The sequence below is a fragment of the Hyaena hyaena genome, unplaced genomic scaffold (assembly GCF_003009895.1).
Source record: "Hyaena hyaena isolate Hyena2069 unplaced genomic scaffold, ASM300989v1 scaffold_292, whole genome shotgun sequence".
Taxonomy (NCBI): Eukaryota; Metazoa; Chordata; class Mammalia; order Carnivora; family Hyaenidae; genus Hyaena; species Hyaena hyaena.
The window spans coordinates 230580-256017 of record NW_024080924.1 but is presented as its reverse complement, the minus strand read 5'-3'; the positions used below and the strand labels follow the sequence as shown (position 1 = coordinate 256017).

At 43.7% G+C, this 25438-nt stretch overlaps 1 protein-coding gene across 1 annotated transcript in view; it reads left to right on the top strand.

The window, feature by feature from the left end:
* RYR3 (ryanodine receptor 3) overlaps positions 1 to 25438 on the top strand; it is a 364667-nt gene that overhangs the window by 260277 nt on the left and 78952 nt on the right. The window contains exons 54-64 of the mRNA XM_039247258.1: positions 474 to 620; positions 830 to 892; positions 2330 to 2405; positions 2518 to 2641; positions 5385 to 5500; positions 6040 to 6107; positions 7045 to 7166; positions 11536 to 11585; positions 12201 to 12261; positions 15706 to 15944; positions 17830 to 17911. Of these exons, the coding sequence (XP_039103189.1) occupies positions 474 to 620; positions 830 to 892; positions 2330 to 2405; positions 2518 to 2641; positions 5385 to 5500; positions 6040 to 6107; positions 7045 to 7166; positions 11536 to 11585; positions 12201 to 12261; positions 15706 to 15944; positions 17830 to 17911 (1148 nt within the window). The remainder of the gene's footprint in view (positions 1 to 473; positions 621 to 829; positions 893 to 2329; positions 2406 to 2517; positions 2642 to 5384; positions 5501 to 6039; positions 6108 to 7044; positions 7167 to 11535; positions 11586 to 12200; positions 12262 to 15705; positions 15945 to 17829; positions 17912 to 25438) is intronic.

Genomic DNA, 25438 nt, shown 5'->3' with positions numbered 1-25438 from the left:
CTTTTGCCTTCAAATCACACATAAAGGATGGCATATGTATTTCTGTATGCATATTGGCCATGTGTAAAATGATGCAGAGCTCAAGAGAATCCTACATCTATGAAACTCTACTTTCCAAGCTCAAAGGAGAGCTTTGTGCAGATGGATTTCCTCAAGTCCCAACTGAAACAGCAACTCGAATGTGAGGAGTCACTCTCCTATTCTTGCTCCTCTTTACCCATAATCCGTGGATGATGTCTGGTACATTCCCTCTAAAGGCAGGAGACTGTAGGGTTTGTGCTTGAAAACCTTAGAAAGGCTGGTGATGACATGTTTCAGATGGTGTGCCAGAGAGGGTGTTCTGACCTAGTGAGAGGAGGCTGGAGCCCGCCGCACCCGTGTTCACTGTGGGGGCCAACTTCCCAGGGCATCAGGCCAGTCAGAGAGTGAGGGTGTGCTCTTCAAAGCTCTTCTGCACCCGGATTTTCTTCCAGGAGAAGGAAATTTACCGCTGGCCCGCTAGAGAGTCCCTGAAGACCATGCTGGCTGTGGGCTGGTCTGTGGAGAGGACCAAAGAGGGAGAGGCCCTGGTTCAACAGCGGGAAAATGAGAAGCTTCGGAGTGTGTCCCAGGCCAGCCAGGTATGACAGCATGACCTGGGCCAACACTGGGCCAGTGAGGAACCCCCAGAGGACCTGGGAAATCTCTCCCTGGCGTGTCAGGGCCAAGGACTACCAGTGGTGAGCCCTGAGGATCTTTCGGAGATACACCTTTGGCAGCTGAAGTCAGGATACTGATAAGAATAAGGAAAGTCATGGCTAACCCGGTGATTCTACCTTTACTTTCCCAGGGCAACAGCTACAGCCCAGCTCCCCTGGACCTCTCCAACGTGGTGCTCTCCAGGGAGCTCCAGGTCAGTGTCGGTGCTTCCAGAACAGCTTGCTTTCTAAAGCCCCCCACGTGCAGGACATGTTACCCTCCAAAGAGTTTTGTTAAACAGGAGTGAGGATGCACCTGGGTGGCTCAGTCGGTTGAGCCTCCGACTCTTGATTGTGGCTCAGGTTATGATCTCACGGTTCGTGAGATCGAGCCCCGTGTTGGGCTCTGCGCTGACAGCACGGACTCCGCTTGGGATTCTCTGTCTCCTTCTCTCTCTGCTTCTCCCTCACTTGCGCTCTCTATCTCAAAATAAATAAACTTAAAAAGAATCTTTTTTTAAAAATGACCCTAGGGAGAGAAGGGTCTTTAAAAAATTAAGTTAAATTAAAAAGGAGTGAGGAGAGGGGAGAAAGCCTAGAACATATCACCACTAAAATACCAGAATTGAGAAGAACCAGACTCGGCAAGGGCCACAGGGCGAGTCTCAGCAAGAATAACCCAGTTATCTAAGGAGGCCAGGCTCTGTGCTTCTTCCAGGACCATCATAACAGGTAATGACTCAATAAAAGGAGGAAGAAACTGCAAATTACTGTATCAACACACAGAACTAACAGATAGAAGGAAAAATAATGGGGACAAAATTAATAGGCCCTAGGAGAAAGCCTATGGAGCAGGCCTCTGGGGTGGGGGTGCTATTCCTGGTCCCAGCAGGTGCTGCCAGCCACACGGGCGCTTGCATATCTCATATCCTGTGGAAGATTCACTCGAGTGCCCCATGATGGTGCAGGACTGAGGGGCGCACAGCCAAGAGGATGAAATTAAAAGCCCCAAACTACCTCCTCCCATCCCTGCCCTCCTGCACACATCAGCAGCCAGGATCGGCCCCGGCCCGGGGCAGATACTCCCCAGAGAGTCCGTCAGACCAACCCTTTGGACGTCAGAGGAAGTTTCTTTCCAATGTACACCCTTGATTCCAGGGCACTGTTTTATGAGCCTTATAAAGATGAATTCTCTTTGACCAGTTGTATTTGCAGCCATTCTCTCCAAGATGTGATTAGTTTCAGCCTTCTAAGGTGAAGGTTTTGAGGGATTCTGGAGTTTTGCCAGACTCCCACTGCCATCTCCCTGTTTCAGGTCAGGAGTAATATATTCAAGTCCCGGGACAAATGACGAACCGCCAGAATGCAGTTTCAGATGGAAAAGTGTGTGTCTCATAAATGCATCAGACTGCCAGGATAATAAGTTACAAGGAAAGGACAGAATTAGAAGTTGTTTTCTGTATGGAGGGGAAGCTATAAAAACTAATGAGGTGCATAAACACAGAGTAATTAATGATGGGAGACACTCCACAGTGTGCTGTTAGCATTTGGTGGTGCTCGGTTCCCAAGGCTGCCTGAAACAGCCTGACAGATGTAGACCCATTTTTCTTCTCTGCTTTTGCTCTGACTATCGTCTCGTTGGTGGGACACAGGGAATGGTGGAGGTCGTGGCCGAGAACTATCACAACATCTGGGCCAAGAAGAAGAAGCTGGAACTGGAGAGCAAAGGTGAGCCAGGTTCATGGTGCCCCCTGCAGGTGGGGGAGGGCGCAGGTATGTTTTCCCAGAAGCACAAGGGAAGGGCCAAAGAGTTGGTCATCTCTCACTTTCTTGACCCCAGGTGGTGGCAGTCACCCTCTGCTGGTACCATATGACACATTGACAGCCAAGGAGAAGTTCAGGGACCGAGAAAAGGCACAGGACCTGTTTAAATTCCTCCAGGTGAATGGCATCGTGGTTTCTAGGTAAGTCCTCTTCCGGGTTATGTTAGGGGGGCAGGGGGGGACTTGTGGATGTGGTCTCGCCTTCCCCAGGTATTTGATTGCCTGTCTGCAAAGCAGATGAGAGAAAGGATAATGATCAGTATTCTGAAATGAGAAAACTTTTATTTGGGAGCATGAAGCCATCTTTTCTGACCTAAACAGGACCAGTCAATATCAATTTTTAAAGATGAGTTATAGCAAAGAATCGTGAGAATTTATGCATATATACCTTAAACATTTCATTTGAGATTGAAACATACAAACATGCATTCATTCACACATCTTGTGCTATAGGCCTCCAGAGCTTCTCTTTGTGTATGGTTTTATCGATTGATGTTCTGACGTTATCCATAGTGCAGCGTCAGACCTTAGGGACTTGGGCTTCTTTGCAGAGCAGCAGAAATTATGGCACATACAAAACCATGGAACTACAGTATCTTCTAGATTTTTAAAAATGTTTGTTTATTTTTGGGAGAGAGAGCAAGTGCACACACAAGCTGGGAAGGGACAGAGAGGGAGAGAGGGAGACAGAATCTCAAGCAGGCTCTGTGCTGTCAGCGCAGAGCCTGATGCAGGGTTCAAACTCAGGAACCATGAAATCATGACCTGAGACGAAATCAAGAGTCGGACACTTAACCAACTGAGCCACCCAGGTGCCCTCTTCTAGATTTTTTTTTTCATTTTCCTCTCATCTTTTACAGCTAGTTATCTCACTCATACTTAATTCAGAATCATTGTATTTGGAAATGCAATTTCATGTCTTTGCAGAATATGCAATTTAGTTCTTACAGAATCAACAGTCCTCTTCAAACTTCTATTTTGTTGTTGTTTTAGACAGTATTTAATTAAGTTACATAAGGGCAATAGTGAACATAATGGACATAAACAGTCTTTGAACACAGAGAACAGATTCTTTGAAGACGCAGCTCCGCTGAGGAGACTGAATGCATCAAGATTCCCTGGATTTTTATCTCATACTTGTTTGTGCTTGTCAGAATTATCTAGATGAGGATTTATATGAATGTGATCTTAGCTGCTTAAATCTTGAAACTAGAACCTGTTTCTTCACTATTAGATGTCAGTGGTGGGCTCTGCTCCTTAGGTCTTGCTTGCTGAGTCCCTTGAAGAGTGACAAAACAAGCCAGGGCCCCTATCTGATAGAGCTGTTCCTTCTGAAAGAAATGTTTGCTCAGCCAACTGCTGTTTCTTGTTTTAGTCTCCTACAGAATTTTGCCACTGAGTGGCCAAAAAAAATAATAAATAAAAAATAAAAATCTATACAAATATTTTTATTGTAGCTCAGATGAAAAAAAAGCAAAACTTACTTGCCATATTGTGGAGCAGGAAAGGTCAGACAGCCAGAGACCACCTCTGGGGAAGCATCTGAGAAATACTCCCCTCATCATTTTAATCCTCTTCTTAACACCCAGAGGAAAGTGTTCTGTGATTTGCTGGTAAATAACTTGCTCACAGAAATGAAAAATTCCTCTTTACCAGAACTAAGAAGGAAATCAAGGCAATATGAGGGAGAAGGAAAAAGATCGTTGAACTCAGCAAACATATCCTAGTAACTGTTTACCATGTGCCAGACCCTGTGGAGGGCCCATGGGTGTGCAGATGGGGAAGCCGGAGCCCCATCAGCAAGGAGGACTCATTTCTTGCTCTCTGCGCCTCTCCTGCTCTATCCTCAGCTTCCCCATCACTCCATGGCACTCCATTCTTCCTGGTGCTCAAGCCAAAAGCCTTGACTCCTCTTTTCCCCACAACCTACATCCAGTCCTTCAGGAAATCCTGATGGTCCTGCCTCTAAAAGATACCCAGAATCTGACTATCCTCACTCCTTCCATGCTGTTCCCATCATTCCTGAAAGAGCCTCCTATCTGGGCACCTGCTTCAACCCTTGCCCCCCACAGTTCATTTTGAATCTAGCAATTAAAGTAATGTATAATGTAAGTCATTCCTCTATCCAGAACTTTCAATAGCTTCCCATCTAAGAGCTAAAGCAAAATTCTAAGGATGGCCCATAGGGCCCTAATGATTCACTAACCACCTCATGTTTCTCTGACTGCCTGCTCACTTCAATTCCATCCACACTAGCATCTGCCATATTCCTCCAACTTGGTGTGCATGATCCTGCCTCAGGACCTTTGCACCACCAGTCCATATGCCTGGAAAACTCTTTCCCCAGTTGTCCCTATGGCTCACCTCCTTCAAGCCTTTACCCCAGTGTCGTCTCCCAATGAAACCAGCCCTGACTGCCCCGTGTAACACTACAGTCTGCTTGCTCCCCCACTTCAGGCACCTTTGGACCTTCTCATACTGCTTTAATTTTTCCTTTTTCACAAAACATACGAGCTCCTAGCATTCCACATAATTTCTGTTTTGTACTGTATGTTATTTGTGTCTGCTTACAGCTAGTCTGTATGTTTCACAGAGGCAGGGATTTGGTTTGCTTCTCTGATTTATCCCCAGCTTGATATTTGTTGAATGAATGATAAAGGTATTTTGAAAAATCTTTTCCAATATTATCGTAGTGCAGCTATTGGGTGCTCACAGATGCAGGTTCCAAGTGCAAGAGGATATCAGTCAAATGACAAATCAGGTCACTAGGCCAAAATAACCATTAATGTTTAGAAAGTAAAGTCAACACAGATAGGATTGCTGATGCTCCAAAGTCACATAGTCATGTCTGTTACTTCCTGGGGTTTACCCGTTTCCAACCTAGAGGCATGAAGGACATGGAGCTGGATGCCTCCTCCATGGAAAAGAGGTTTGCCTATAAATTTTTGAAGAAGATCCTGAAATATGTTGATTCCGCCCAAGAGTTTATTGCCCACTTGGGTAAGTATCATTGTGAAATATCCTCCAAATGTGTGCTTCCCTTAGTATTTCATAACCTCAAAAAGAATGTGGTATTCCTTGATCAAGCAATGATGCCTTCATACTATAGCTGTCAGTGATTCATTGAGACATCATATGTTTTGGGGGGGAATGGTGGCCAAGATTTTTGTCCCCCTCTTTAAAAAAATCTGTTTCATCCTTGGATTCAGGGTTTGATTGAGCCATTTGTCATTTTTCATAGAACTCCTATATTAACTTTTCCATTATTTTACTTTGTGATTGTGGGCATATGACTCAACCTCTCTGAAGCTGCTTTCTCATCAGTAGAGGGAAGGGTAGTAAAACAGCTTAGAGAACTGACAGAAGAAACACCTAGCCAACACAGTTAGACAGTACTTTGTAAAATATGAGATATTTTTTAAAAATTAAATGGCCTTTCCATGACCCTGAGGAAAGTTGCTCTGTTTCTAAAATGCTGTGATTGTTTTTGTGTTTATTCTCTTTACCTGCAGCCAACTTTGTTACTTTTGTCTTTGTAGAAGCCATTGTCAGCAGTGGGAAAACCGAAAAGTCTCCCCATGACCAGGAGATCAAATTCTTTGCCAAAGTAAGTGATGCCCTGGATTTAACCAAATAGCTGTCTTTTTAGAATCTGTACAATGTAGGGTGCCAGGTACGCTAATCTAACAAAGATAGCCAAAACCCCATTGGCTTTGATGAACTCAACACGTATCTCTCTGTTGTGGAACAGTCTGGGGGCAGATAGGTGGACTGAGGCAGTAGGCAGCCTGCTCCACGCCATCACCCAGAGACTCTGGTACATTATTCTCCTGGTGCTTCACCATCACCTCAAGTGTGATGTGTGTCAGTGGAGTCCAGATGGGCTCACCTATATCATATGGTGGGGGGGGGGGGGGGGAAGAGAAGGGAAGACAAGCCCTTTCTCTCTTAAAGATCTATTCCAGTGGCTAGAATCATCCATTCCAGCTTCACCTAGCCACCATGGAGTCTGGGTGATGAATTCTGTAGCTGGGTGACCCCATGCCCAGCTAAAACATGGGGGTTTCTATTGTTAAGAGAAGAGGATGAATTTGGGTACCAGTGAGGTGTCTTTGCCATACATCCCCACTCAGAGGGCTGGAAGCACGCAAGGCCTTGGGGTAACTGTGCCTGAGAGGCAGAGGCAGAAGGCTCAAGGCTGGAAGTGCTAGGCCGTTCCCCAAGTGTCCCTGTTGGATGCCCTGCGCAAGAAGTACCATGACCCACTGGACTGTCCTGAAAATACTGACTCAGGGCCATATGCATACTTCTCAGGACCCTTAGTCCATCGGTGACCTTCTCCATTCCCGTATACCCAAGGCTTCTGGTTTGAGATGTACAAGAGAAAAATGGGTTAGAAACTGCAATTCACCTGGTAGAGTTTCTTGGAAATTCCAGGACCTGTGTTCAGAGGCTCTTTGCTCCCTAAACATGAACTTTTCAAAGGAACCGAAGGAGGGGCTTTGATTAGCTTCTTAGAAGTTCGTTTATGGTGGATCTTCCAGGTTCTCCTCCCGCTGGTTGACCAGTACTTCACCAATCACCGCCTCTACTTCCTGTCATCCCCTCTAAAACCCCTCAGCAGCAGTGGCTATGCCTCCCATAAGGAGAAAGAAATGGTGGCCAGGTGAGTCAACAAAAGACAAGGTCATAGCGCTGATGTGATTTATGTAAAAGCCCAGATTCCTGGAGACGACACGGCGAATCCTTTGGAGAAATGAACTGTGGTCTGATGATGGGTCGCACAGAGGTTTTGGTTATCCTCTTGGTTTTGAAAGTAATTATATTCATAGTTACCTGTGTATTATTTTGGCAACCAAGATAAGTGCACTGTTTGGACGTATCAGTAGGGCTTGGGAAAAATTTATATACTCAGATCAACTTTTATCCTGAAATAACATTTAGAAAAAGGCAAAGTCAATTCTGAAGCTTGGACAAGCAAACACACAACGTTGAGGAGAAACAAGATTAATGTCAGTTTCAATCCCATTCTCATCAGGCTTTTTAAGTTTAAATTTGTTTTAAGGAATCAGATCTTACGAGTCCTATTGTGGATGATCTGATATTTGAAATCTAGAGCAACATAATTCAGTTTAAATTCCTAATAGGAAAAAAAAAAAAAACCACGCATCCCGAACACCAGCCTCTATCCTCATTCCGCTAGGCATAACTTGTAGATAGATACCTCAAGGGAAATGAGAGCACAGAGGGTGCTTTATGAGCGGGCTAAAGAATGCATTCCACCGTGTCTCCAGTTTTCTCCGTATGTGATTTAGAATGGCAAGGAATGGGTTAGACTTCTAAATGGCAGAGAGTTAAGGACTAACGGAAGCAATCAACTCTTTTCCCAGCAGCCATTGATGGTGAACAGCATACAGCGTACTTGAGAAAGGCCCAGCCATTAAATAGCATCATCCTTGTGACAATATGCAACCTTAGGATTTAGCTGACATTTATTAAACACAAGACCAGGCAGTGAGATCATTTTTCATGCTTACACAAATGGGCAATAACTCTGCAAATATCATCGCAAAACCTCACAGTGTTCTAAGAACTACCTGTATATGGTCTCCATTTTGCAGATAAGGACCCTGAGGTTTGGTTAGGTTCACATCAGTGACTGAGATAGTAAGTTAGGGCAAGATTGAAAGTTGTCTCTATCCACATTGAGTGCCATTTTTTCTGCAGAGTCATTACTTAATTTCACTCATTAAGAAAGGAGGAGCCCATGCTTTCAAAATGAGATATCCTGAACATCAGTAAGGGACCAAAGATTTTGTAAATACTTTGAGGATTAGCTGGTGTATTTTGTAAGAAGTTAGGGAAATGAGAGGCAAAGTGAGATACTCTGATAATCCAACAGAGGGCAGGTGTGTCTGTCTTCTTCATCTGTTTTTGTTAGATTATTAATTCATGGAAATGTAACATTTGTTCAGCCAGGCACCATTTGTCATGGCTGGAATACAACCTGGATCTGATCAGCCTTGCAAATAGCTCTCAAATCCATCGTGTGCTTGCTGCCCTCCCACAGAAGCATGAGTGTCTGCACCAAATGCATTCCACCTCCAGACCCCTCTTGTCCACATCGCCTCACCTCTTCTTTGCCTCTTCTGTGTCTGGTGCCATTCACCAGTGCTACCACACTCTCTTCTCCTCTGTGGTCCCTTTAATTTATCACTTGCAAATTCTGAGATGGGAGGCATCTGGGGACTCTGCCCCCTCGTAACACTGGGCTAAGGGCAGTGCTTCTACTTAAATTATGGGCCCCATAGGGGACAAGAGGGGACCTTTGAGAACTTAACTGCCCTTAGCATGCTTGGGCAAGTGCTTCTGACAGCAAGGGGAGCCAGACTGGTATTAGTATCAAGCAACCCAACCATCTGCTTTAGTTAGAAAAATGTTTGTTACTTTGGGGCACCTGGGTGGCTCAGTCAATTAAGTGTCTGACTCTTGATTTAAGCTCATGTCATGATTTCACGAGTTTGTGAGTTCAAGCCCTGTGCTGACAGCCTGCTTGGAATTTTCACTGTCTGCCCCTCCCCAGCTTGTGCACATATGTGCACAGGTGTGTGTGTGTGTGTGTCAAAATAAGCCTTTTTTAAAAATGTTACTCGGCATTTGTACTGGTAATGTGTACACTTTGAAGCATTTCACTAGAAATATCTGAGTTCATCAGCCCCTAATTCTAATTCTAAAAACTAAGAGGATCTTGTGATTACTGTCTACTTACAGATGAGAAAAGTGATGCCCACAGCAGCTAAGTGGCTTCACCAAAACAGCCCAGCTAGTCATAGCAGAGTCACGGCACTCATGTCCCTCCCGGCTATCCCCCTCTACCAACTCCATGATTTTTGTTTTTATCAAATACATAACTCTTTTAAAGGACACAACAAGGGGCACCTGAGTGGCTCAGTTGGTTAAGCATCTGACTTCAGCTCAGGTCATGATCTTGCAGTTTGTGGGTTCAAGCCCTGTGTTGGGCTTTGTGATGACAGCTCAGAGCCTGGAGTCTGCTTCATCTTCTGTGTCTCCCTCTTCCTCCCTCCATCCATCCCCCCTACTCAAAAATAAATGAACATTAAAAAAAGTTCTTTAAATGGACACAGTGAGATGCCTGGGTGGCTCAGTCAGTTAAGTGTCCAGCTGTTGGTTTCAGCTCAGGTCATGATCTCCTCATGAGCTCCATGTCAGGCTCTTTACTGTTAGCATGGAGCCTGCTTGGGATTCTCTGTCTCCCTTTCTCTTTCTGCCTCTTCCCTGCTCGCACACCTTCTCTCTCTCTCTCTCTCTTTCTCTCTCAAAAATAAACACACATTTAAAACAATTTTTTTGAGGTTGACACAATGAGGGGCACTTGTGTGACTCAGTCTGTTAAGCCCTGGACTTTTGATTTCAGGCCATGATCTTATGATTAGTGAAACTGAGCCCTGCATCAGCTCTGTACTGACAGCGTGGAGCCTACTTAGATTCTTACTATCTCTGCCTCTCTCTTCCTCTCTGTCATTCTTTGTCTCTCAAAAATAAATAAATAAATAAACATTAAAAAAAAAAAAAAGACACAGTGAGAAGAGCAGAAAAGCAGTGCGTTATTTACTTTCACACTAGCAGGCTGTCAGATTTCTGGTAGCTTATTCTGAGTTCTCTGAAGCACTAGGCCACAGTTTCCAACTTCTTCCCACTGCAAAAATAGATGACTAACCACAGGGAAACTTGGGCTGCCATTTTCCTAGTAGACTCAAGGCATTAGTTGAAAACCATTTAAAGATGAACAAGCCTGTGTTGTTACTTCCTTTTAAGTTTTTATTTAAACTCCAGTAGTGAACATACAGTGTCATATTAGTTTCCGGTGTACAGTATAGTGACTGAGCACTTTAATACATAAAGGCGAGCAAGTTTTGATCTCCGCCAGTGCTCCGATGTGTTTCTTCTCCATTTGAGCTGCCCCTGAAAAGAGACTTCTGCCCCCGTGTGGGTCGGAGAGCCCATGACAAGCTATGAGTAAGAGATTGGGAAGGACTTCAGCTCAATCTCACCTTGGAAGCCCTTGGCCTGTATCAAGTGTTCTTATTCTCCCTTCCGTTTTCGGCTCCACCAGGAAGGACTGCTTTCTCGAGGGACTACAAGGCTCTTATCTAGCTGTGCCAGTGTCAAATAGTGTCAGAGTTCTGAGCATTCTTCCCAAGAACCACTGGCAACTCAGGTCAAATTACAGCCATCGTGGGCAAGGGTTCCGTGGCATGTTCACATACATTTACGGAGCTCTTCTCTCACTGCACAGGGCTCTCTGCTAGATACCATGGAAAGTAAAGTGATAAGATACAGCTGGACCTCCCAGGGGTTCCAGGGCAGAAAAGATGGGTGAAAAGGTGGAGTCGGGTCAGAAAGCACAAAAGCATAGCAGACGGGCTTTCCTAGCTTCCCCGGGCACAGTGAGGACAGCCACTCAGGCCACAGACAAATAGGAAATGACAGAGGAAAGCAGTATCCTAAAATGCTTTTGTCTAGCACAATATCCCCCCATGCCTGAACCATTAATTTTCTTCTCTCCCCACCTCCCAACTAAAGCCTCACACCCCCAGCGAAGGCTGCAAAATGATTTGCAATCCATTGCAACAGTGGGAAAAGCACGATGCCTTTCAGAACCCTCATTTACTCCTGCATGTCGTACAAATGGATGTTTTGGCACATGGGACTATATAGTAAGAGGAGGTTGGCCATAACCTCATCACTGCAAAACACTCCAGTTGTCGCAGAAGGATCATTTTCTGTGGGGTGGGGGCCGCCTCCAAGGTGCCTTGGTGACTGTCCCACAAGACAGTGGGAAGCATACACTTTTCTAGTGTGGTCCAGAGGAATCTTTGAGAGGAACACCGTCCATCTTGCCTGAGGGCCATTCTATGCTCTTTGTTTTAAAGTGTGGGGGCCTGGGGTAGGGAGGGTACAAATGAGACCTTGGAGTTCTGTGCCTTTCCTACTCGCCTTCTTTTCTGCTTCAGCCTGTTCTGCAAACTTGCTGCTCTTGTGCGACACAGGATTTCCCTCTTTGGTAAGTGAAGAGAGAAGTATTGCCCAAAGCCTCACTCCTCCCTGTAATTATCCTTAACTTGCATTTTGCCTTTATTTCCGTGGCCTACAGACAACCTGAGCCTGAGGACTAAGGTGTCACCTAAATTTGTCATGGAAAATTGATCTGAAGTGTGATAAATGACCTCTCTACCCCTTTAAGAGCTCAAATTTTCCGCACCAATGAATGTTTTAAGCTCTGCCTCTAACATCCATCAAGTAGCGGATGTGTCAGGCCAGAGATAAATGCATTGTCCCAGCACACAGGTCTGGCACTCTGTGTGTTGGTGGTTAATTATCCCAGGCTTTGGTTTGTGCATATGGAGAAGATTGCATTTAATAGGCCAGGGGAGCCTGGGTAGCTCAGTCCGTTGAGTGTCTGACTTGGGCTCAGGTCATGATCTCAAGGTTCATGATTTTGAGCCCCGCATTGGGCTCACTGCTGTCAAGGCAGAACCCACTTTGGATCCTCTGACCCTCTTCTTCTCTGCCACTCCCCTGCTTGTGCTCTTTCAAAAGCTAAACATTAAAAAAAGAAGAAAGAAAGAAAGACAGACTGAAGGGTTTGGGGAGTCACCAGTGGTATTTTTTGTTCTAGGGAGCGATTCTACTACAATGGTGAGCTGTCTTCACATCTTAGCTCAGACACTTGACACCAGGTGAGTCTGCCCAGTTTTTTCCAGTAGTTTCTCAAGACTCCCTCTCTGATCCTGTCTTCTCACTTATCGTACAGAAGAGAAGACACACCACAGCTCTGCAGGAGCCGGGGAGAAGGAGGGGGGATGAGGAAGAGATGAATCTCAGCCTGACATTAGCACTCTCCATCTTTCAGTTCGCATGATGGAGGGCCACTGTCATAGCATGTACCGTGCGGTAAAAGCTGAGCATTTGATCAATTCTTGTCTTCTCTTCCTGAGAAGTTCATCTTTCAGAAGATAAAATATATAATATAGCAAAGTGCCACTTGATACCTCACTTTCCACAGAAAGGGAAGAGCTGCCTGATGGGTGACGAGGCCACAAGCATCCTGGGAGAAGGGAACGATAACACTCTGAATCCAAAGCAGTCAAGAAGGGAGATGCAAAAGATGTGTGATAAAAAGATCAGAGGCAAGATAGATTTGAACCCATGGCCTGAGGGTCTTGTGGGAAAGATGGCTGAAAGGGAAAGGAAGTTTTAACAAATGTATATGTAGGTTCTGGTAATACAAACATAAATGATCCAGCGGCACCTGGGTGGCTCAGCTGGTTAAGCGTCCAACTTCAGCTCAGGTCATGATCTCACAGTTTGTGAGTTTGAGCTCCTCATTGGACTCTGTGCTGACAACTCAGAGTCTGGAGCCTGCTTCAGATTCTGTCTCCTCCTCTGCCCCTCCCCCACTCATGCTCTGTCTCTCTCTCTCTCAAAAATAAAACATAGGAAAAAATTTTTAAACAAATAATCTGCTGAGATGAAAAGGAGAAGTAGTGGGAAAGACAGGGAGCTTTCTTTAACACATTCTTTAAGCAGAACCCTTGTCAAAGTTGGGAGGACTTCCCAAAACCGTATGAAGAAAGGGTGCCTGGGTGGCTCAGTCAGTTAAGCGTCTGACTCTTGCTTTAAGCTCAGGTCATGATCTCACAGTTTGTGAGTTCAAGCCCCACATCGGGCTCTGTGCTGACAGAGCTGAGTCTGCTTGGGATTCTCTTTCTCCCTCTCTCTGCCTCTCCCCTACTTGCTCTCTCTGTATCTCTCTCAAAATAAATGAACTTAAAAAATTAAAATAAAATAAAAAAAACATATGAGGAAGAGAGAAACCAACTAGGAGAGTGGCCACAAGATGAAAATCTACAAACTAAGACTGGTCATAAAAAAAAAAGTTAAGAATAATAAAAGGGGATTTTAGGGGGTCTAAACCCTAGAAGCAAGCATGGAGATATTAGGACAGCACAAGTTTGCAGCATCAGACCAAGACACCCCAGGGGACTCAAATTCTCTGCGCCTGGGATGAGGAATCTTTACTCCCAGAAGCATGTGGCCTGCTTTTGGGGGAGAGCACCCCTCCCCCACTTTTTTTTTTTAATGCTGGGTCAACATGTTTGATAATCACTCCTGACAAAAACCCAAGACTAGAAAGTTGGGAAGATAGCTTGTGAATCCTTACAGGCTAGGAGCAAGCCTCACTGACTTCATTTCTTTGTTCTTATTTTTCTGGCTGGGGAGGAGGATGATCTTGAAAATGCTGTAGATAAAAAGCATCTGTCCTTGAAGCAAGCCTGTCATAATCTTGTGATACGTTGCTGAAATAGGGAGGGGCACCTGGCTCAGTCAGTTAAGTGTCTGACTTCGGCTCAGGTCATGATTTCACAGTTCATGAGTTCGGGCCCCACATCGGACTCTGCGCTGACTGCTTAGGGCCTGGAGCCTGCTTCATTTTTTTTTTTTTGAAGAATAGTTGTATATTTACAGAAAATAGAGGAGATCGTACATAGTTAGTTCCCATCTACCACCCCCTCCACACCCACAATTGCCCTGTTAACATCTTGCAACAAACAGTATGGTATATTTGTTACAAGTATCGAGCCAATGGTGGTCCATTATTGTTCACTAAAGTACATGGCTTATACTAAAGTTTACTCTGTTGAATAGTTCTATAGGTTTTGACAAATGCACAGTGTCATGTGTGTATCTAATATTACAATATTGTACAGAATGGTTTCAGCATCTAAAAATCCCATGTGTCACCTATTTATCCCATGCTGCCCTCAAACCTTTGGCCACCATGGATCTTTCCATGTCATATAGTTAGAGTAATGCAGCATGTAGCCTTTTCACACCCCATTCTTTAACTCAGCTATATGCATTGAAAATCTGTTCGTGTCTTTTCATGGCTTGCTATCTCATATCTTCTTATTGCTGAATAATATTCTCCTTTTGGATGTGTCACAGTTGACTTATCCATTTACCCTTTATTTATTATTTTTATTAATTTTTTAAATTCACATCCAAGTTAGCATATAGTACAACAATGATTTCAAGAGTAGATGCCTTTTTTTATTTTTATTTTTTTACATTTATTTAGTTTTGAGAGACAGAGCATGAGCAGAGGAAGAGCAGAAAGAGAAGGAGACACAGCATCCAAAGCAGGCTCCAGGCTCTGAGCAAATATTCAGCACAGAGCCCGATGTGGGGCCCAAACCCATGAAATTTGAGATCGTGACTTGAGCTGAAGTAAGATGCTTAACCAACTGAGTCACCCAGGTGCCCCAAGAGTAGATTTCTTAATGCCCCTTACCCATTTAGCCCACCCCTCTCCCACAACCCCTACCTGGAGCCTGCTTCAGATTCTGTCTCCCTCTCTCTCTCTCTTCCTCTTCCCCACTCACGCTCTATCTCTCTCCCTCTGAAAAATAAGTAAATAGTAAAAAAAGTTTGTTAAGATGCTGAAATATGTAAAATAATAGTTACCTTATAAGCTTTGCTCTAATTCTAAGGTTTAGAAAGTAGTTTTAAGGGAAGGCCCCAGAGACCCATAACTAATCTCCATTCCCACAGGGCACATTTGTTTTCAGTGGTCTGATGAAGCTGTGTGTTTTAAAGGGGGCTTTCTGCACCTCTTACCTTCTCCAAGCTAGGACATCCCTAGCTAATAGAAACAAGCTGTAGTTGAGTTATTTCTTTGTTCTGAGAGGTCCTGCATCATGGGAGAGCTAATATTTCTTTCCTTATAAAAGTTGCTTATCTCATAGTGAACTGTAAGAAAAACTCACCTCTCCTTCCTTACAAGTAGACATTTACAGGAATATAGCCAGCTGGGACATCCTGTTGATAACAAGTGATCCAAATCAGTTTCTTTCTAAACTCTCCTCCACACTTCGTGAAGTGTCAGGCACTGACCCCCTGCAACAGACAACAGCGTCCAGTTGCTAGCCCCTTTTGGATTGTGTCATCCAGCTTGCCTCCTGGATGCTAACTGGTCTCTCCTCTTCCCCTGATTCCGTGCCAGTCAGGTGACTGGAGTGTCACATGCCTGCCCAGGTTAAACTGCAAGTCACCCATTTCAAGAAGGGGGTTGGCCAGAGGTTTGGATTATGCTTCTGGTTTTGAACTTCATTTGCTTACAGGACTGTCATGAAGTCAGGCTCAGAGCTAGTGAAGGCTGGGTTACGAGCTTTCTTTGAAAATGCAGCGGAAGACTTAGAGAAGACTTCGGAAAATCTGAAGCTCGGGAAGTTTACACATTCCAGAACACAGATTAAAGGCGTGTCCCAGAATATTAACTACACCACGGTGGCCCTGCTCCCCATCCTGACGTCCATCTTTGAGCATGTTGCTCAGCATCAGTTTGGGGTGGATTTACTCTGTAAGTCATATTGCCTGCTTTCTATTGTGGATTTATATGCACAGGGCTCCAGATGAGAAGGGTGTGACTCATTCCCTTGAATTAACCTTGAAGTTGAATAGAGGGGCACCAGAGTGACTCCGTCAGATAAGCATTCAGCTCTTGATTTCAGGGCAGGTCATGATCTTGCGGTTTGTGGGTTTGAGCCCTGCGCTGGGCTCTGCTCTGCTTGCGATTCTCTCTCTCCTTCTCTCTCTCTACTTGTGCATGCAGTCTCTCTCTCTCTCTCAAAACAAATAATGTTTTTTTTTTAAAAAAAAAAGTGGAATAGAGGGGAATGGGGTGATGGACATGGAGGTGGGTACTTGTAGGGATGAGCACTGGGTGTTATATGGAAACCAACTTGACAATAAACTATTTAAAAATAAATAAATAAAATTTTAAAAAAGGAAAATAACAAAATACTTCCATGAATTTGTATATTATATGTTAGTCTATGAAAACGTGCAAATGTAGAGATTTTATAATTAGAAAGGCGTGCATTTATGCAACTTAAAAATAAATTTTATGAAATTTGTTTTAAAAAAAGTGTAATAGAGAATTATTCCGTATTTTTTTCTTCTTAGGTTTAAAAATGGAGGAATAGATACTTAGAAGAGCAGAAATCCTCCAATTTAAGTATATAATATTTCATCTTTTCCCACTATTATTCAGGACCAGAATTTTCCACCCACTAGCTTTGCTGTCAGCCGCTGTGTTCCTACTTAATTTGAAAAGGTTATCTGAGTAATCCAGTAGGGGATATAGGTTTGCTCCCAGGGTTTTTCAGATACCAATTTTCCTGTTAAGAAGCCCTAATTTATTCATTGGATACCAGGAGCAAAGGAAAGCTGCTAACATTTCATTATGTGAGCCCTCAGCAGAAGACCATAGTCAGTTGGTTTTATTTCAGTTTGCATTTCGTACCACATATAGCCCCCTAGTGCAAATATTCTGCCACTGAGCTTCAGTTTCACACTTTAAATGTTGCCACATGATTTAATTCAATTTAACCAGTTGTCGATAGCTGAGGCTGTGACTTCTATATCCCTGAACAACTGAAAATCAGTTTTTTCCATGGAGGAGGGCAAAGGAATGGGGGAACATCCAAACTCATTATTTCACATCATGGAAACAATGCATTTCCTTGTTGAAAATTTAAAATTAAATTAGGTCTCATTGTGCTCAACTATGAGCCTTGTTATGAGTTCCAGGCATTGAAGGAGCATGGAGCCTATAGATTAAGCTCTGTGGACTCCTAAATGGAACATACCCTTCCCTTAGGAAACATAGAAAATCATATCATTGAACTGTTTTTTTGAAAAACGTCCATCAAAGAACTTGGGACAGGTGAACATGAGAAATGTTGCTCTATCTCTAAAGAGGTCAGGATGATCTGCATACCTTCCTAGGAAATTAACAAAAGGCTCATTAAAACTTGAGACTGCTTGCATTCTTCCTTTTCAAGGAAGGAAATATTACTACACATAAAATTTACCCATAATGTCTCCTTCCGGTGCGGGGGGGGGGGGGGGGGGGGGGGGGACACGTGGATCTCCTTGGTCAAATGATTTCTTTCCCTGGAAGCAGTGTGATTCCTATCAAAAGCCCACAAAGGACCTGGGATGGCTCAGTGGAAGTATTCTCATGTCGCTGGGTTCTTCCTCAGTTCAGTAGCTACCGTTTGGTAGAAAGGGCTCTATCGTGTGTTGGGGGGCCAGGGCCAGGGATAGGGGTACAAATGCATGCGCTTTAGCTCTTGGGTGATGCCAGCACATTTTTTCTGTTGGTGGACCCTCTCCATATGCCAGAGGTGAAGAGCTGGGATTGAAGCGCGGTAATGACTGCTGGTTTTGGTTCTTTTCAGTAGGAGATGTGCAGATTTCATGCTACCACATCCTCTGCAGCCTCTACTCCCTTGGGACCGGAAAGAACATCTACGTTGAAAGGTAATTAGTGAACAAAAGAGGCTGACACATTCAGGGCTTAGAAAAGTGTTACTTACAGGCTTGAAACACTTAATAGCATCTTTTTAATACAGCCAAGTCGAAATGCTCATGGAAATGGAATGGAGATTTTAAGCTTAGGCCATTCAGTGTTTATGGAAATATTAAGAAGTATAGTAAGGCTTTTGAGATTTATGACCTCTGTGGAGACTTGTTAAAAAGAGACTCACAGGCCAAAATTGGTATTACTTGGGCCAGGCCAAATCACCAAAAAGGGCATACTGCCTAACCTAATTGCAGTTTCAACCTCCTACAGAAATACAAATCTTAACCTGTAAGTCGGGAATTTTCTGATAGGCTCCGTTGAGGTAATTTGTCACAGGGGCCCTCTCCATATCCTAAAGGAGGATGAGATAAACTGCATGTTAAGACCCTCTGCTCTTCCCCTTAAGGGTAACCTGGAACAGTCTTCTGTCTTTTGCTTCTAATTTTCTTGTCCCATCCTTCTTCCTATAAAAACTGTCCATTTTGTACCATCTCCTCCAAGCATCCCCCTACTTGTTAGCTGGGATGTTGCTGGATTCATGATTCACTTAAAGCCAATGAGATCTTCAAATCGACTCTTTGAATTCTGTTTTGTTTTGTTTTTTGTGACAGATAGCTAGTAAATGTATGTGACTGGAGAAGCAATACTGTAAAGCCAAGCTAAATCATGTGCTAGTGACCAAAAAAGGCTGAAGAGATGTCTGTTTCTTCATAATCACCGCTTCCAGATAGCTTCCAGAGTTCCTGTGGTTAAAGCTCCCAGAAAAGCTCAAGGGACATGAGGCCATTACTTGAGTGTTTAATGAGTTTCTATTGGATACAACCCTGGACCTTTACCGTTCGTGGCTGTCACATTAGCTATACTTTTAAACAAGTGCACATTTCAGTAGCAGAAATGCTATTCAGAAATATTGAATCTAAACAAGCTGATCTGCAGAGATACTGAGGTTCCTGTTTTGCTTATCCAAATCTGCCCAGAGCAGTGGAGGCCTTTGGTGACGCATCCCCCACCCCAGTTTTTAGCATTAAATGCTATGTGTTGTGTTGTTCTGTTTAAAATCATAGAGAAGGTCAGAAGGATCAACACAGTATTAACCAGACTTTTGACTTAGTCTTAGAAGAGTTTGTTTCCTTTCAAACATGCACTGTCACATCATGCACTAGTGACAAAAAAAAAAAATGTTGAAGAAATGTTTATCTTCATAATCTCAGCTTTCACATAGAGTCCAGAGTTCAAGAAATTAGTTGAAGAACTAATGACCGTTTATTTTTATTATAATTTTCATTCTTAGTTGCATAGCTTTCCTTATGGTTTTAGAGAAGCCATGCATAGTTTTGTTCTGAATAGGACCTAGGCAGACAAAAGCTTTAACCATATTTTATACCTAATCAAAAAGAGAATTAAAAAAAAACAACTTTCCATTTAATACTGAATTTCACCTTAGGGAAAGTATCTTTAATTCTTTCTTCCATTGAGAATTTTTAAATATTTTCCCAACACTTTCTTATTCTCTCTCTTGATACAAGTGTGCATACACACAGCTGTCTGTGTTCATGTTTCTTTGTACACCTTTTTGAAAAGCTTGTGCATTATTCTCTTGCAAAAAGTCAACTCTGAAATGTCAGGCCAGAAAAACGCTGCTTTTCATGAAGTTTTATACTTGATTACAGTTTGATTGCACATCTCGCACCTTCCAGCCTTGTGAATATCGGTGTCTAACTGTTATACTCCATGTTGGTAGAAGCCACTCCTGGAGGAAGACCCTAGATCAAAGCTGCCCCCCTTCCTCTCAGTTAGTGGAGCAGCTAAGGAGTTAAACATTTAAAATCCTAGAGTTGTGATGCCATCACTACTAATGACTGTTTTTTTTTTTTTTTTACATCGTGAACGTAAGACATACTTGTTCAAAAAAAATCAAACAGTACTGAGTATATAAAGGTAAAAGTCAACTGTTTTTCTTACCCCAGACCACCTTCCCCACTACACACACACACACACACACACACACACACACACACACACACGGATCCAATTCCCAGAGAAAAGCACTATCCACAGTTTGGTGTTTGGCATTCCAGATATGTTCTTCACGTGTACATTCTTACACATGTGGGATCATAATTTCCATACTGCTTCTCAACTTTGTCCTGTTGGATGAAGCTAACCATTGAATTCCCAACTCCTATTTTTAGATTTATCATTTAGATAAAATAATCATTAACTTTCTACCTTTAAAAGGTAGGCAAATTTAGTACACTTACATCCCTACCTATTTCCCATCCTTTCTACCTTTTTTGCTATATAATTTCTCATATGTATATGCTATTCTAGGAAAAATATTCCCTGAGGTGTTTACCTTAGTTTGTATTTAAATGATTCCTTGAAGAGCCAGTCCTTTTGAAACATGACTTTCCCATTCCTAAATTTTTATTTTGGTTTTTGTCTCTTGGTTGGCCTGTTTCATCATTAAGTACTTATTTCTGTAAGAGCTCTTAGATAGCCTTGAAATCTTTGCACATTTTGGAACACTACCCTTTGACTTTGTGAACAGTTTTTGTGGTATAAGATCCCTGAGTCATAATTTTTTTCCCTCAGAAGTGTGTTGATTTTGCTTCTTTGTATTATGACCATGTTCCCTGAACCAGGTGATTTATCAACTTACATGTGACTTTGCAGTGGAAGGGGAGAAGTCGGCTCTTCATTCGATTCTTTCTTGAGCCTGGAAGCCCATTAAATTCCTCTAAGATGTTCAAGGATGTGTTTTTCTAGATCAGTCCCCTCTGCTTCTCCTCAGAACTGGGTCTTCCATTACTTACAAATTTTTCACTTTATTATATAATTGTAGGGAGGTTTTTCCTAGCTATTATTCAGGAAGAGATTGTGTGCATTTTTTGGCTTTTTCCTTAACCTTCTGCATTTCTCATTTTCTCCCAAGTAACTTTGAGCTAGTTGCTCTTTCCTGGTTTGTGGTTATAAGATATTTCTCAAACTTTCTCCATGTTCCTGACTCGCTTTACTTCACATGAAGTGAAAGAACGTATGGGGGAAGAAATCCCATATAGCCTCAAATCTGACAAACCAGCTCAGGACTCTTTCTCATTATGCCCACAGTGTCTTTAGCTCCAGAGTGCATCCACTCCTAGCCTTTGGTGTCTTCCCACCCCCAACAAAAGTAAAGTAAGTGGCCCAGGTATAAGGTCGCAGGTAAAATTGTTAGTGTACCTATAGACATAGGACTTTGTGTAGTCATTTAATGTATAACACTCATTCTATATAGTAGCAGATCTGGGTCAGCAGCCCCAGAACAGGTTACTTCTCACTCTTCCACTCTCCTTCCCCTCCAGTGGCTTCTCCAGGCTAGGAGCCCAGGTCACAGGGATGGCAGGTGGCACGTATACTTCTTCCCTACTTTGCCCTGTGTCCCTCTGCAGTATGCACCTGGCCCCACACACCTGTCAGGTATGCCACAGCCTGCTCACCCCCTTACTCCTCATTGTTTCAGGCACAAGTTCATATTCTGGACTCCTCAGAATCCCCATATTTACTTCCAGAGATTTCTGTACTCCACTGTTAGTCCAGAAAGTAAGTTTCAGTTTCCGTGTCCTCATTTGATTTGGTCCCTACTTTGTGACTTAACGTTAATCACACATTTTCTAATTTCAGCATGGATTCATATTTCTTCCCAATTTTTTCCCCATTTCTTGTGCACTTTAGGAAGGAAAATGCAGTTAAACATACCATTTCTCTGCCACTTTTTGCTGAAGTTTCCTTGACTAATGAATGTCTGCAGCGTTGCAAGGGAACCACTAAATATTTGGCTTCCAGCTGTAGCTTGAGTGTGCCTTGTGGATGGAAGATTCCAGGCACCGAAGTGATAGTATGACTATAAAGAGGAAAAAGTCATTGAAACAGAATAGAAACCTTTCTTTTAGAATAGTTTCTCATCAAGATAACAGTGAGGTCACTGACAAGTAGTCTTCAAATTCTCAGCAAAGGGCCAACACTCTTCTCCATTTAACTTCAGAGAATACTTGCATTTTGGACATGAAGATACTTTGACTAATCACAGAACATTGGATGGGGCAGGGGGCTGGTCAAGAAAGGAAACTTGGAAATTGATTTAAGCATCAAATCTCCATTTTATTTCAAATGAAAACCATTTTTTCCCTTCACACTTTAGAGATATTTTTTCCTTCCTGCCCTTCCCCATTTGAGCAATTGGTTCTGACGAAACAGTGCATACCTTCCCTAAACCCCTGAGGTGACTAGTATTGCTGTTCTAGAGCTGTGGCCTGCCCCTGCGTTCTGTCCCTCTGCTGCATATCATTTCCTCTCCTTAGCATCCTTTGGAACATACATGAAGGAACTTTCAAAATTATAAGGCTTCAGAAATGTGCCAGGCATAATTCTTATTACTGTGATGACTATGGCTCTGCCTGGTTCCTAAACAATAGACATTTGAGAGGCATGATTTGGACCTGTGGAAAATAAAATCAAGAGATGGACAAGGAGAGCCTACAACTTACCAAATTAGAAAGTAATGAAAACTGAAATACAAATTGCACTTTCTTTAATCTGTCACCATTGATCAAGTTCTACTATATGAAAAATGCTGTCCTAGGCAGCAAGAACTGAAGGAGAAAGAGAGTTCCATACCCAGTGAACAAACTCTTCAAGTAGACCCTTTGGTTGCTCTGTAGATACTTTCATAGCTCTTGCTGTGCTTGGTTCATACCCACCCTTCCCCCTGGGGGGGGCACTAATGACCAGAGAAGCATTATAACAGCAAGACTTTGCTCAGTCCCTCTTGGAGTCTGGGGGCCAAGGTCATTCACTCTGGTATTTTGAAGCCTGCAGCATTAATTGGCAAACTTCGGGGCTTTACTTGCACAGAATTTTTAACAGCTAACCCAGGAGAGCTGGTGTTTATCCTCCCTGTTAGCCAAATGGCTAATTAGCATCATTGTGTGCCCTAGACTAGAAACTGCCCTGCTGTGAGCTTGTTGAGCTCAGACTTGTCAGTAATTAATATCAGAGAGCACAGGGAATGCATGTCCCCGAAGCAGTACAACACTGCGAAACTGTCTTTTGCCCCAAGGGTTGCCTTTGCCGTCAGGCTAACTTTCTAGAAATCTTCTTTTGTGAGATCAGGACTTTAATTTGAGGAGAGAAAGAGAAAAGAGAAGAATAACGGGTCGAGTTATCACCAGGACAGCTAAGGACCAGCTGTTGCGAGGTTCATCTTGCCTGGGCCAAGTAGAGTTTGTGCTCAGATTCAACATTACAAAAAATCTCTTGTCATCCTGATGCTCACCCAGATTCTCTTTCATCAGCGCCCTCCCTGTGGTGTTTCTTTCACCTTCACGGTCTATCTGCTTATTTCTTCCTCCTCCTCAAGAAGGCAAGACTGAGGAAATCCAGTATTTCTCCTCAGTGGCCACTGCGGGTGGCAGAAACAGTGAGGCTTTTGATTGAAAAGAACGGCCACCACTTGCAGATCCTCATAGTTGACATACCCCGGCCTTCACTCCCCTCAGTTGTCACTCAGGGTGCGGGTCATTCAAGCCTGAAGGTAAACGATGCCCCTCTTCATGGGCCTTTCCACCATCTTGAGCTTAGCAAAGAAGAGAAATAATGGGGGAAGAAGCGGTAGTGAGAGGGAGTGCAGGCTGAGGGCACAGGACTGGCATGAGGCTTACTCAGAAGTGAAGTGACACTTTCCACAGAGAAGCCCAGCTCTCACTCCCCTTCCTGCAAGGTTGCGGCCTCCCACTGGAGCCTGGCAGTCACAGACACAGGACACAGAGGACCTGTTCTCTCTGAGGGCTGCAGCTCTGTCTCCAGAGCAGACCCAGATGGGGGTGTTTCACAGCCGGACCTCCAGCGAAAGGATAAGGCTGTGCCATCCCCTAGAGCGATTGCCTGACTAAGGGCATTCTTGCTTGCGGGAGGCTGACTTTCAAGTTAGGTGCTCAGATACTTTAGAGCTAATAAGCAAGCTGTCAGGTAGTCCCCCAAAAGCTGAGCCTAAGCAGAAGAGAGAAAATAAGGATTAAAACCACATATATTAATTGTCTTTTAAGTTAACCGAAAGGTGACTTTTTTCATACATTTGGTAACCTGATGGAAGATGGAGCATGGGTTCCAAGACTGCTTTCTTCCCTTCACTTACCCACCCTCTCCCTCCACCTCCTCTTCCCTTCACCCTCTAGTCCAGCCAGGTTGCTCTTGCATCTAGGCAGTTCTTGGACCCTCAGCCTTGCCCCTTGCAGATTCTGATTCTACCCCCAGACAGCCATGTCAGGATATTATTTTATGAACAATTACGATCACAATTTTAATCCAATAATCCAGTTCAAGTGTGTCTCTTTCTCTGCTTTAATGAAGTTGCAAGTTGATCCTATTTCCGATAATTAGACCATATATATATATATTGTTATTTTATCACATTGCCTTAGGGTTCTAAGGAGAAGGATTTTCACTATCTGGAAGACAAAGGCTAAGGTTCAAACAATGTGGCTTACTCCTCAGTAGGCAATGGCTCCCCTAGCCATCCCCCACCCCCAACAATGCTCTTTGTTCTCATCCAGAGACCCCACACTTTTGACATTCTGGCTTCTTGGTGCTGTTGGAATTGTTGGCTGTTATCACAGTGAAGGGCAGTTAACATACCCTTCGATTCTGGTTTTGTTGGGGAGCTGAAGGGAACCCTGAGCTGAATGACCTTCTGTTGCCACAGAACTGCAGTGGGGGGTGGGGGGGGCGGTTAGCATTTGCTCCTGACACCAAGTGCACCCTCTCTAGCTGGCAGTTTTCCCCATGGTGGTTCTAGAACCTCCCTCAAGACGCAGACAGATAACTTCAGCTCACAGGGAATCTGCTAGTGGGCTTCTTCTACATAGCATCAGCACTCACTTTGATTGGTCAGATGCAAAGGAAGGCAAACAAGATATGTTTGAGCACTGTAAACCCCATCCAATCCTTAGTTATAGTCCTCTTGTCTGCATCTCCCACTAATTATCTTTGTATCATGGTCTAACAAAGGACTCATTTTGAGTTTGAAGAAATTTTCCTCCTTATTTGGGAACTGACATCACATGTGTAACTCACATAACAGGTGTGTAGTCTGGCTGTCATTGAATGCCAGTAATTGACAGAAGATACCGATGGGTGCAAAAACAGATGGTCCTGGTCTCTCATTCATCAGAAAGCAACCGATGCCTGCACCCTTACAGGGCCCTTCAAACCAGTACTGTAACTGTGTTGTCTCACTCGCAGGACCGGTTAGGCAAGCCAGGACACCTCCGAGGCTAAGCTCAGGCCTGGGAAGGGAAAGCACTATATCAGTACCAGCCCTGCTTTGACCAGCCAGCAGCTAGTTCCCATCACTTAGGCTTGCAGACTTGGTTAGCAGGCAAGCAAGCGTGAGTTCTTTGAGTTGGAGAACTAGAAATCTGAACAAGGACTCCTCAGCATTTTGGGTT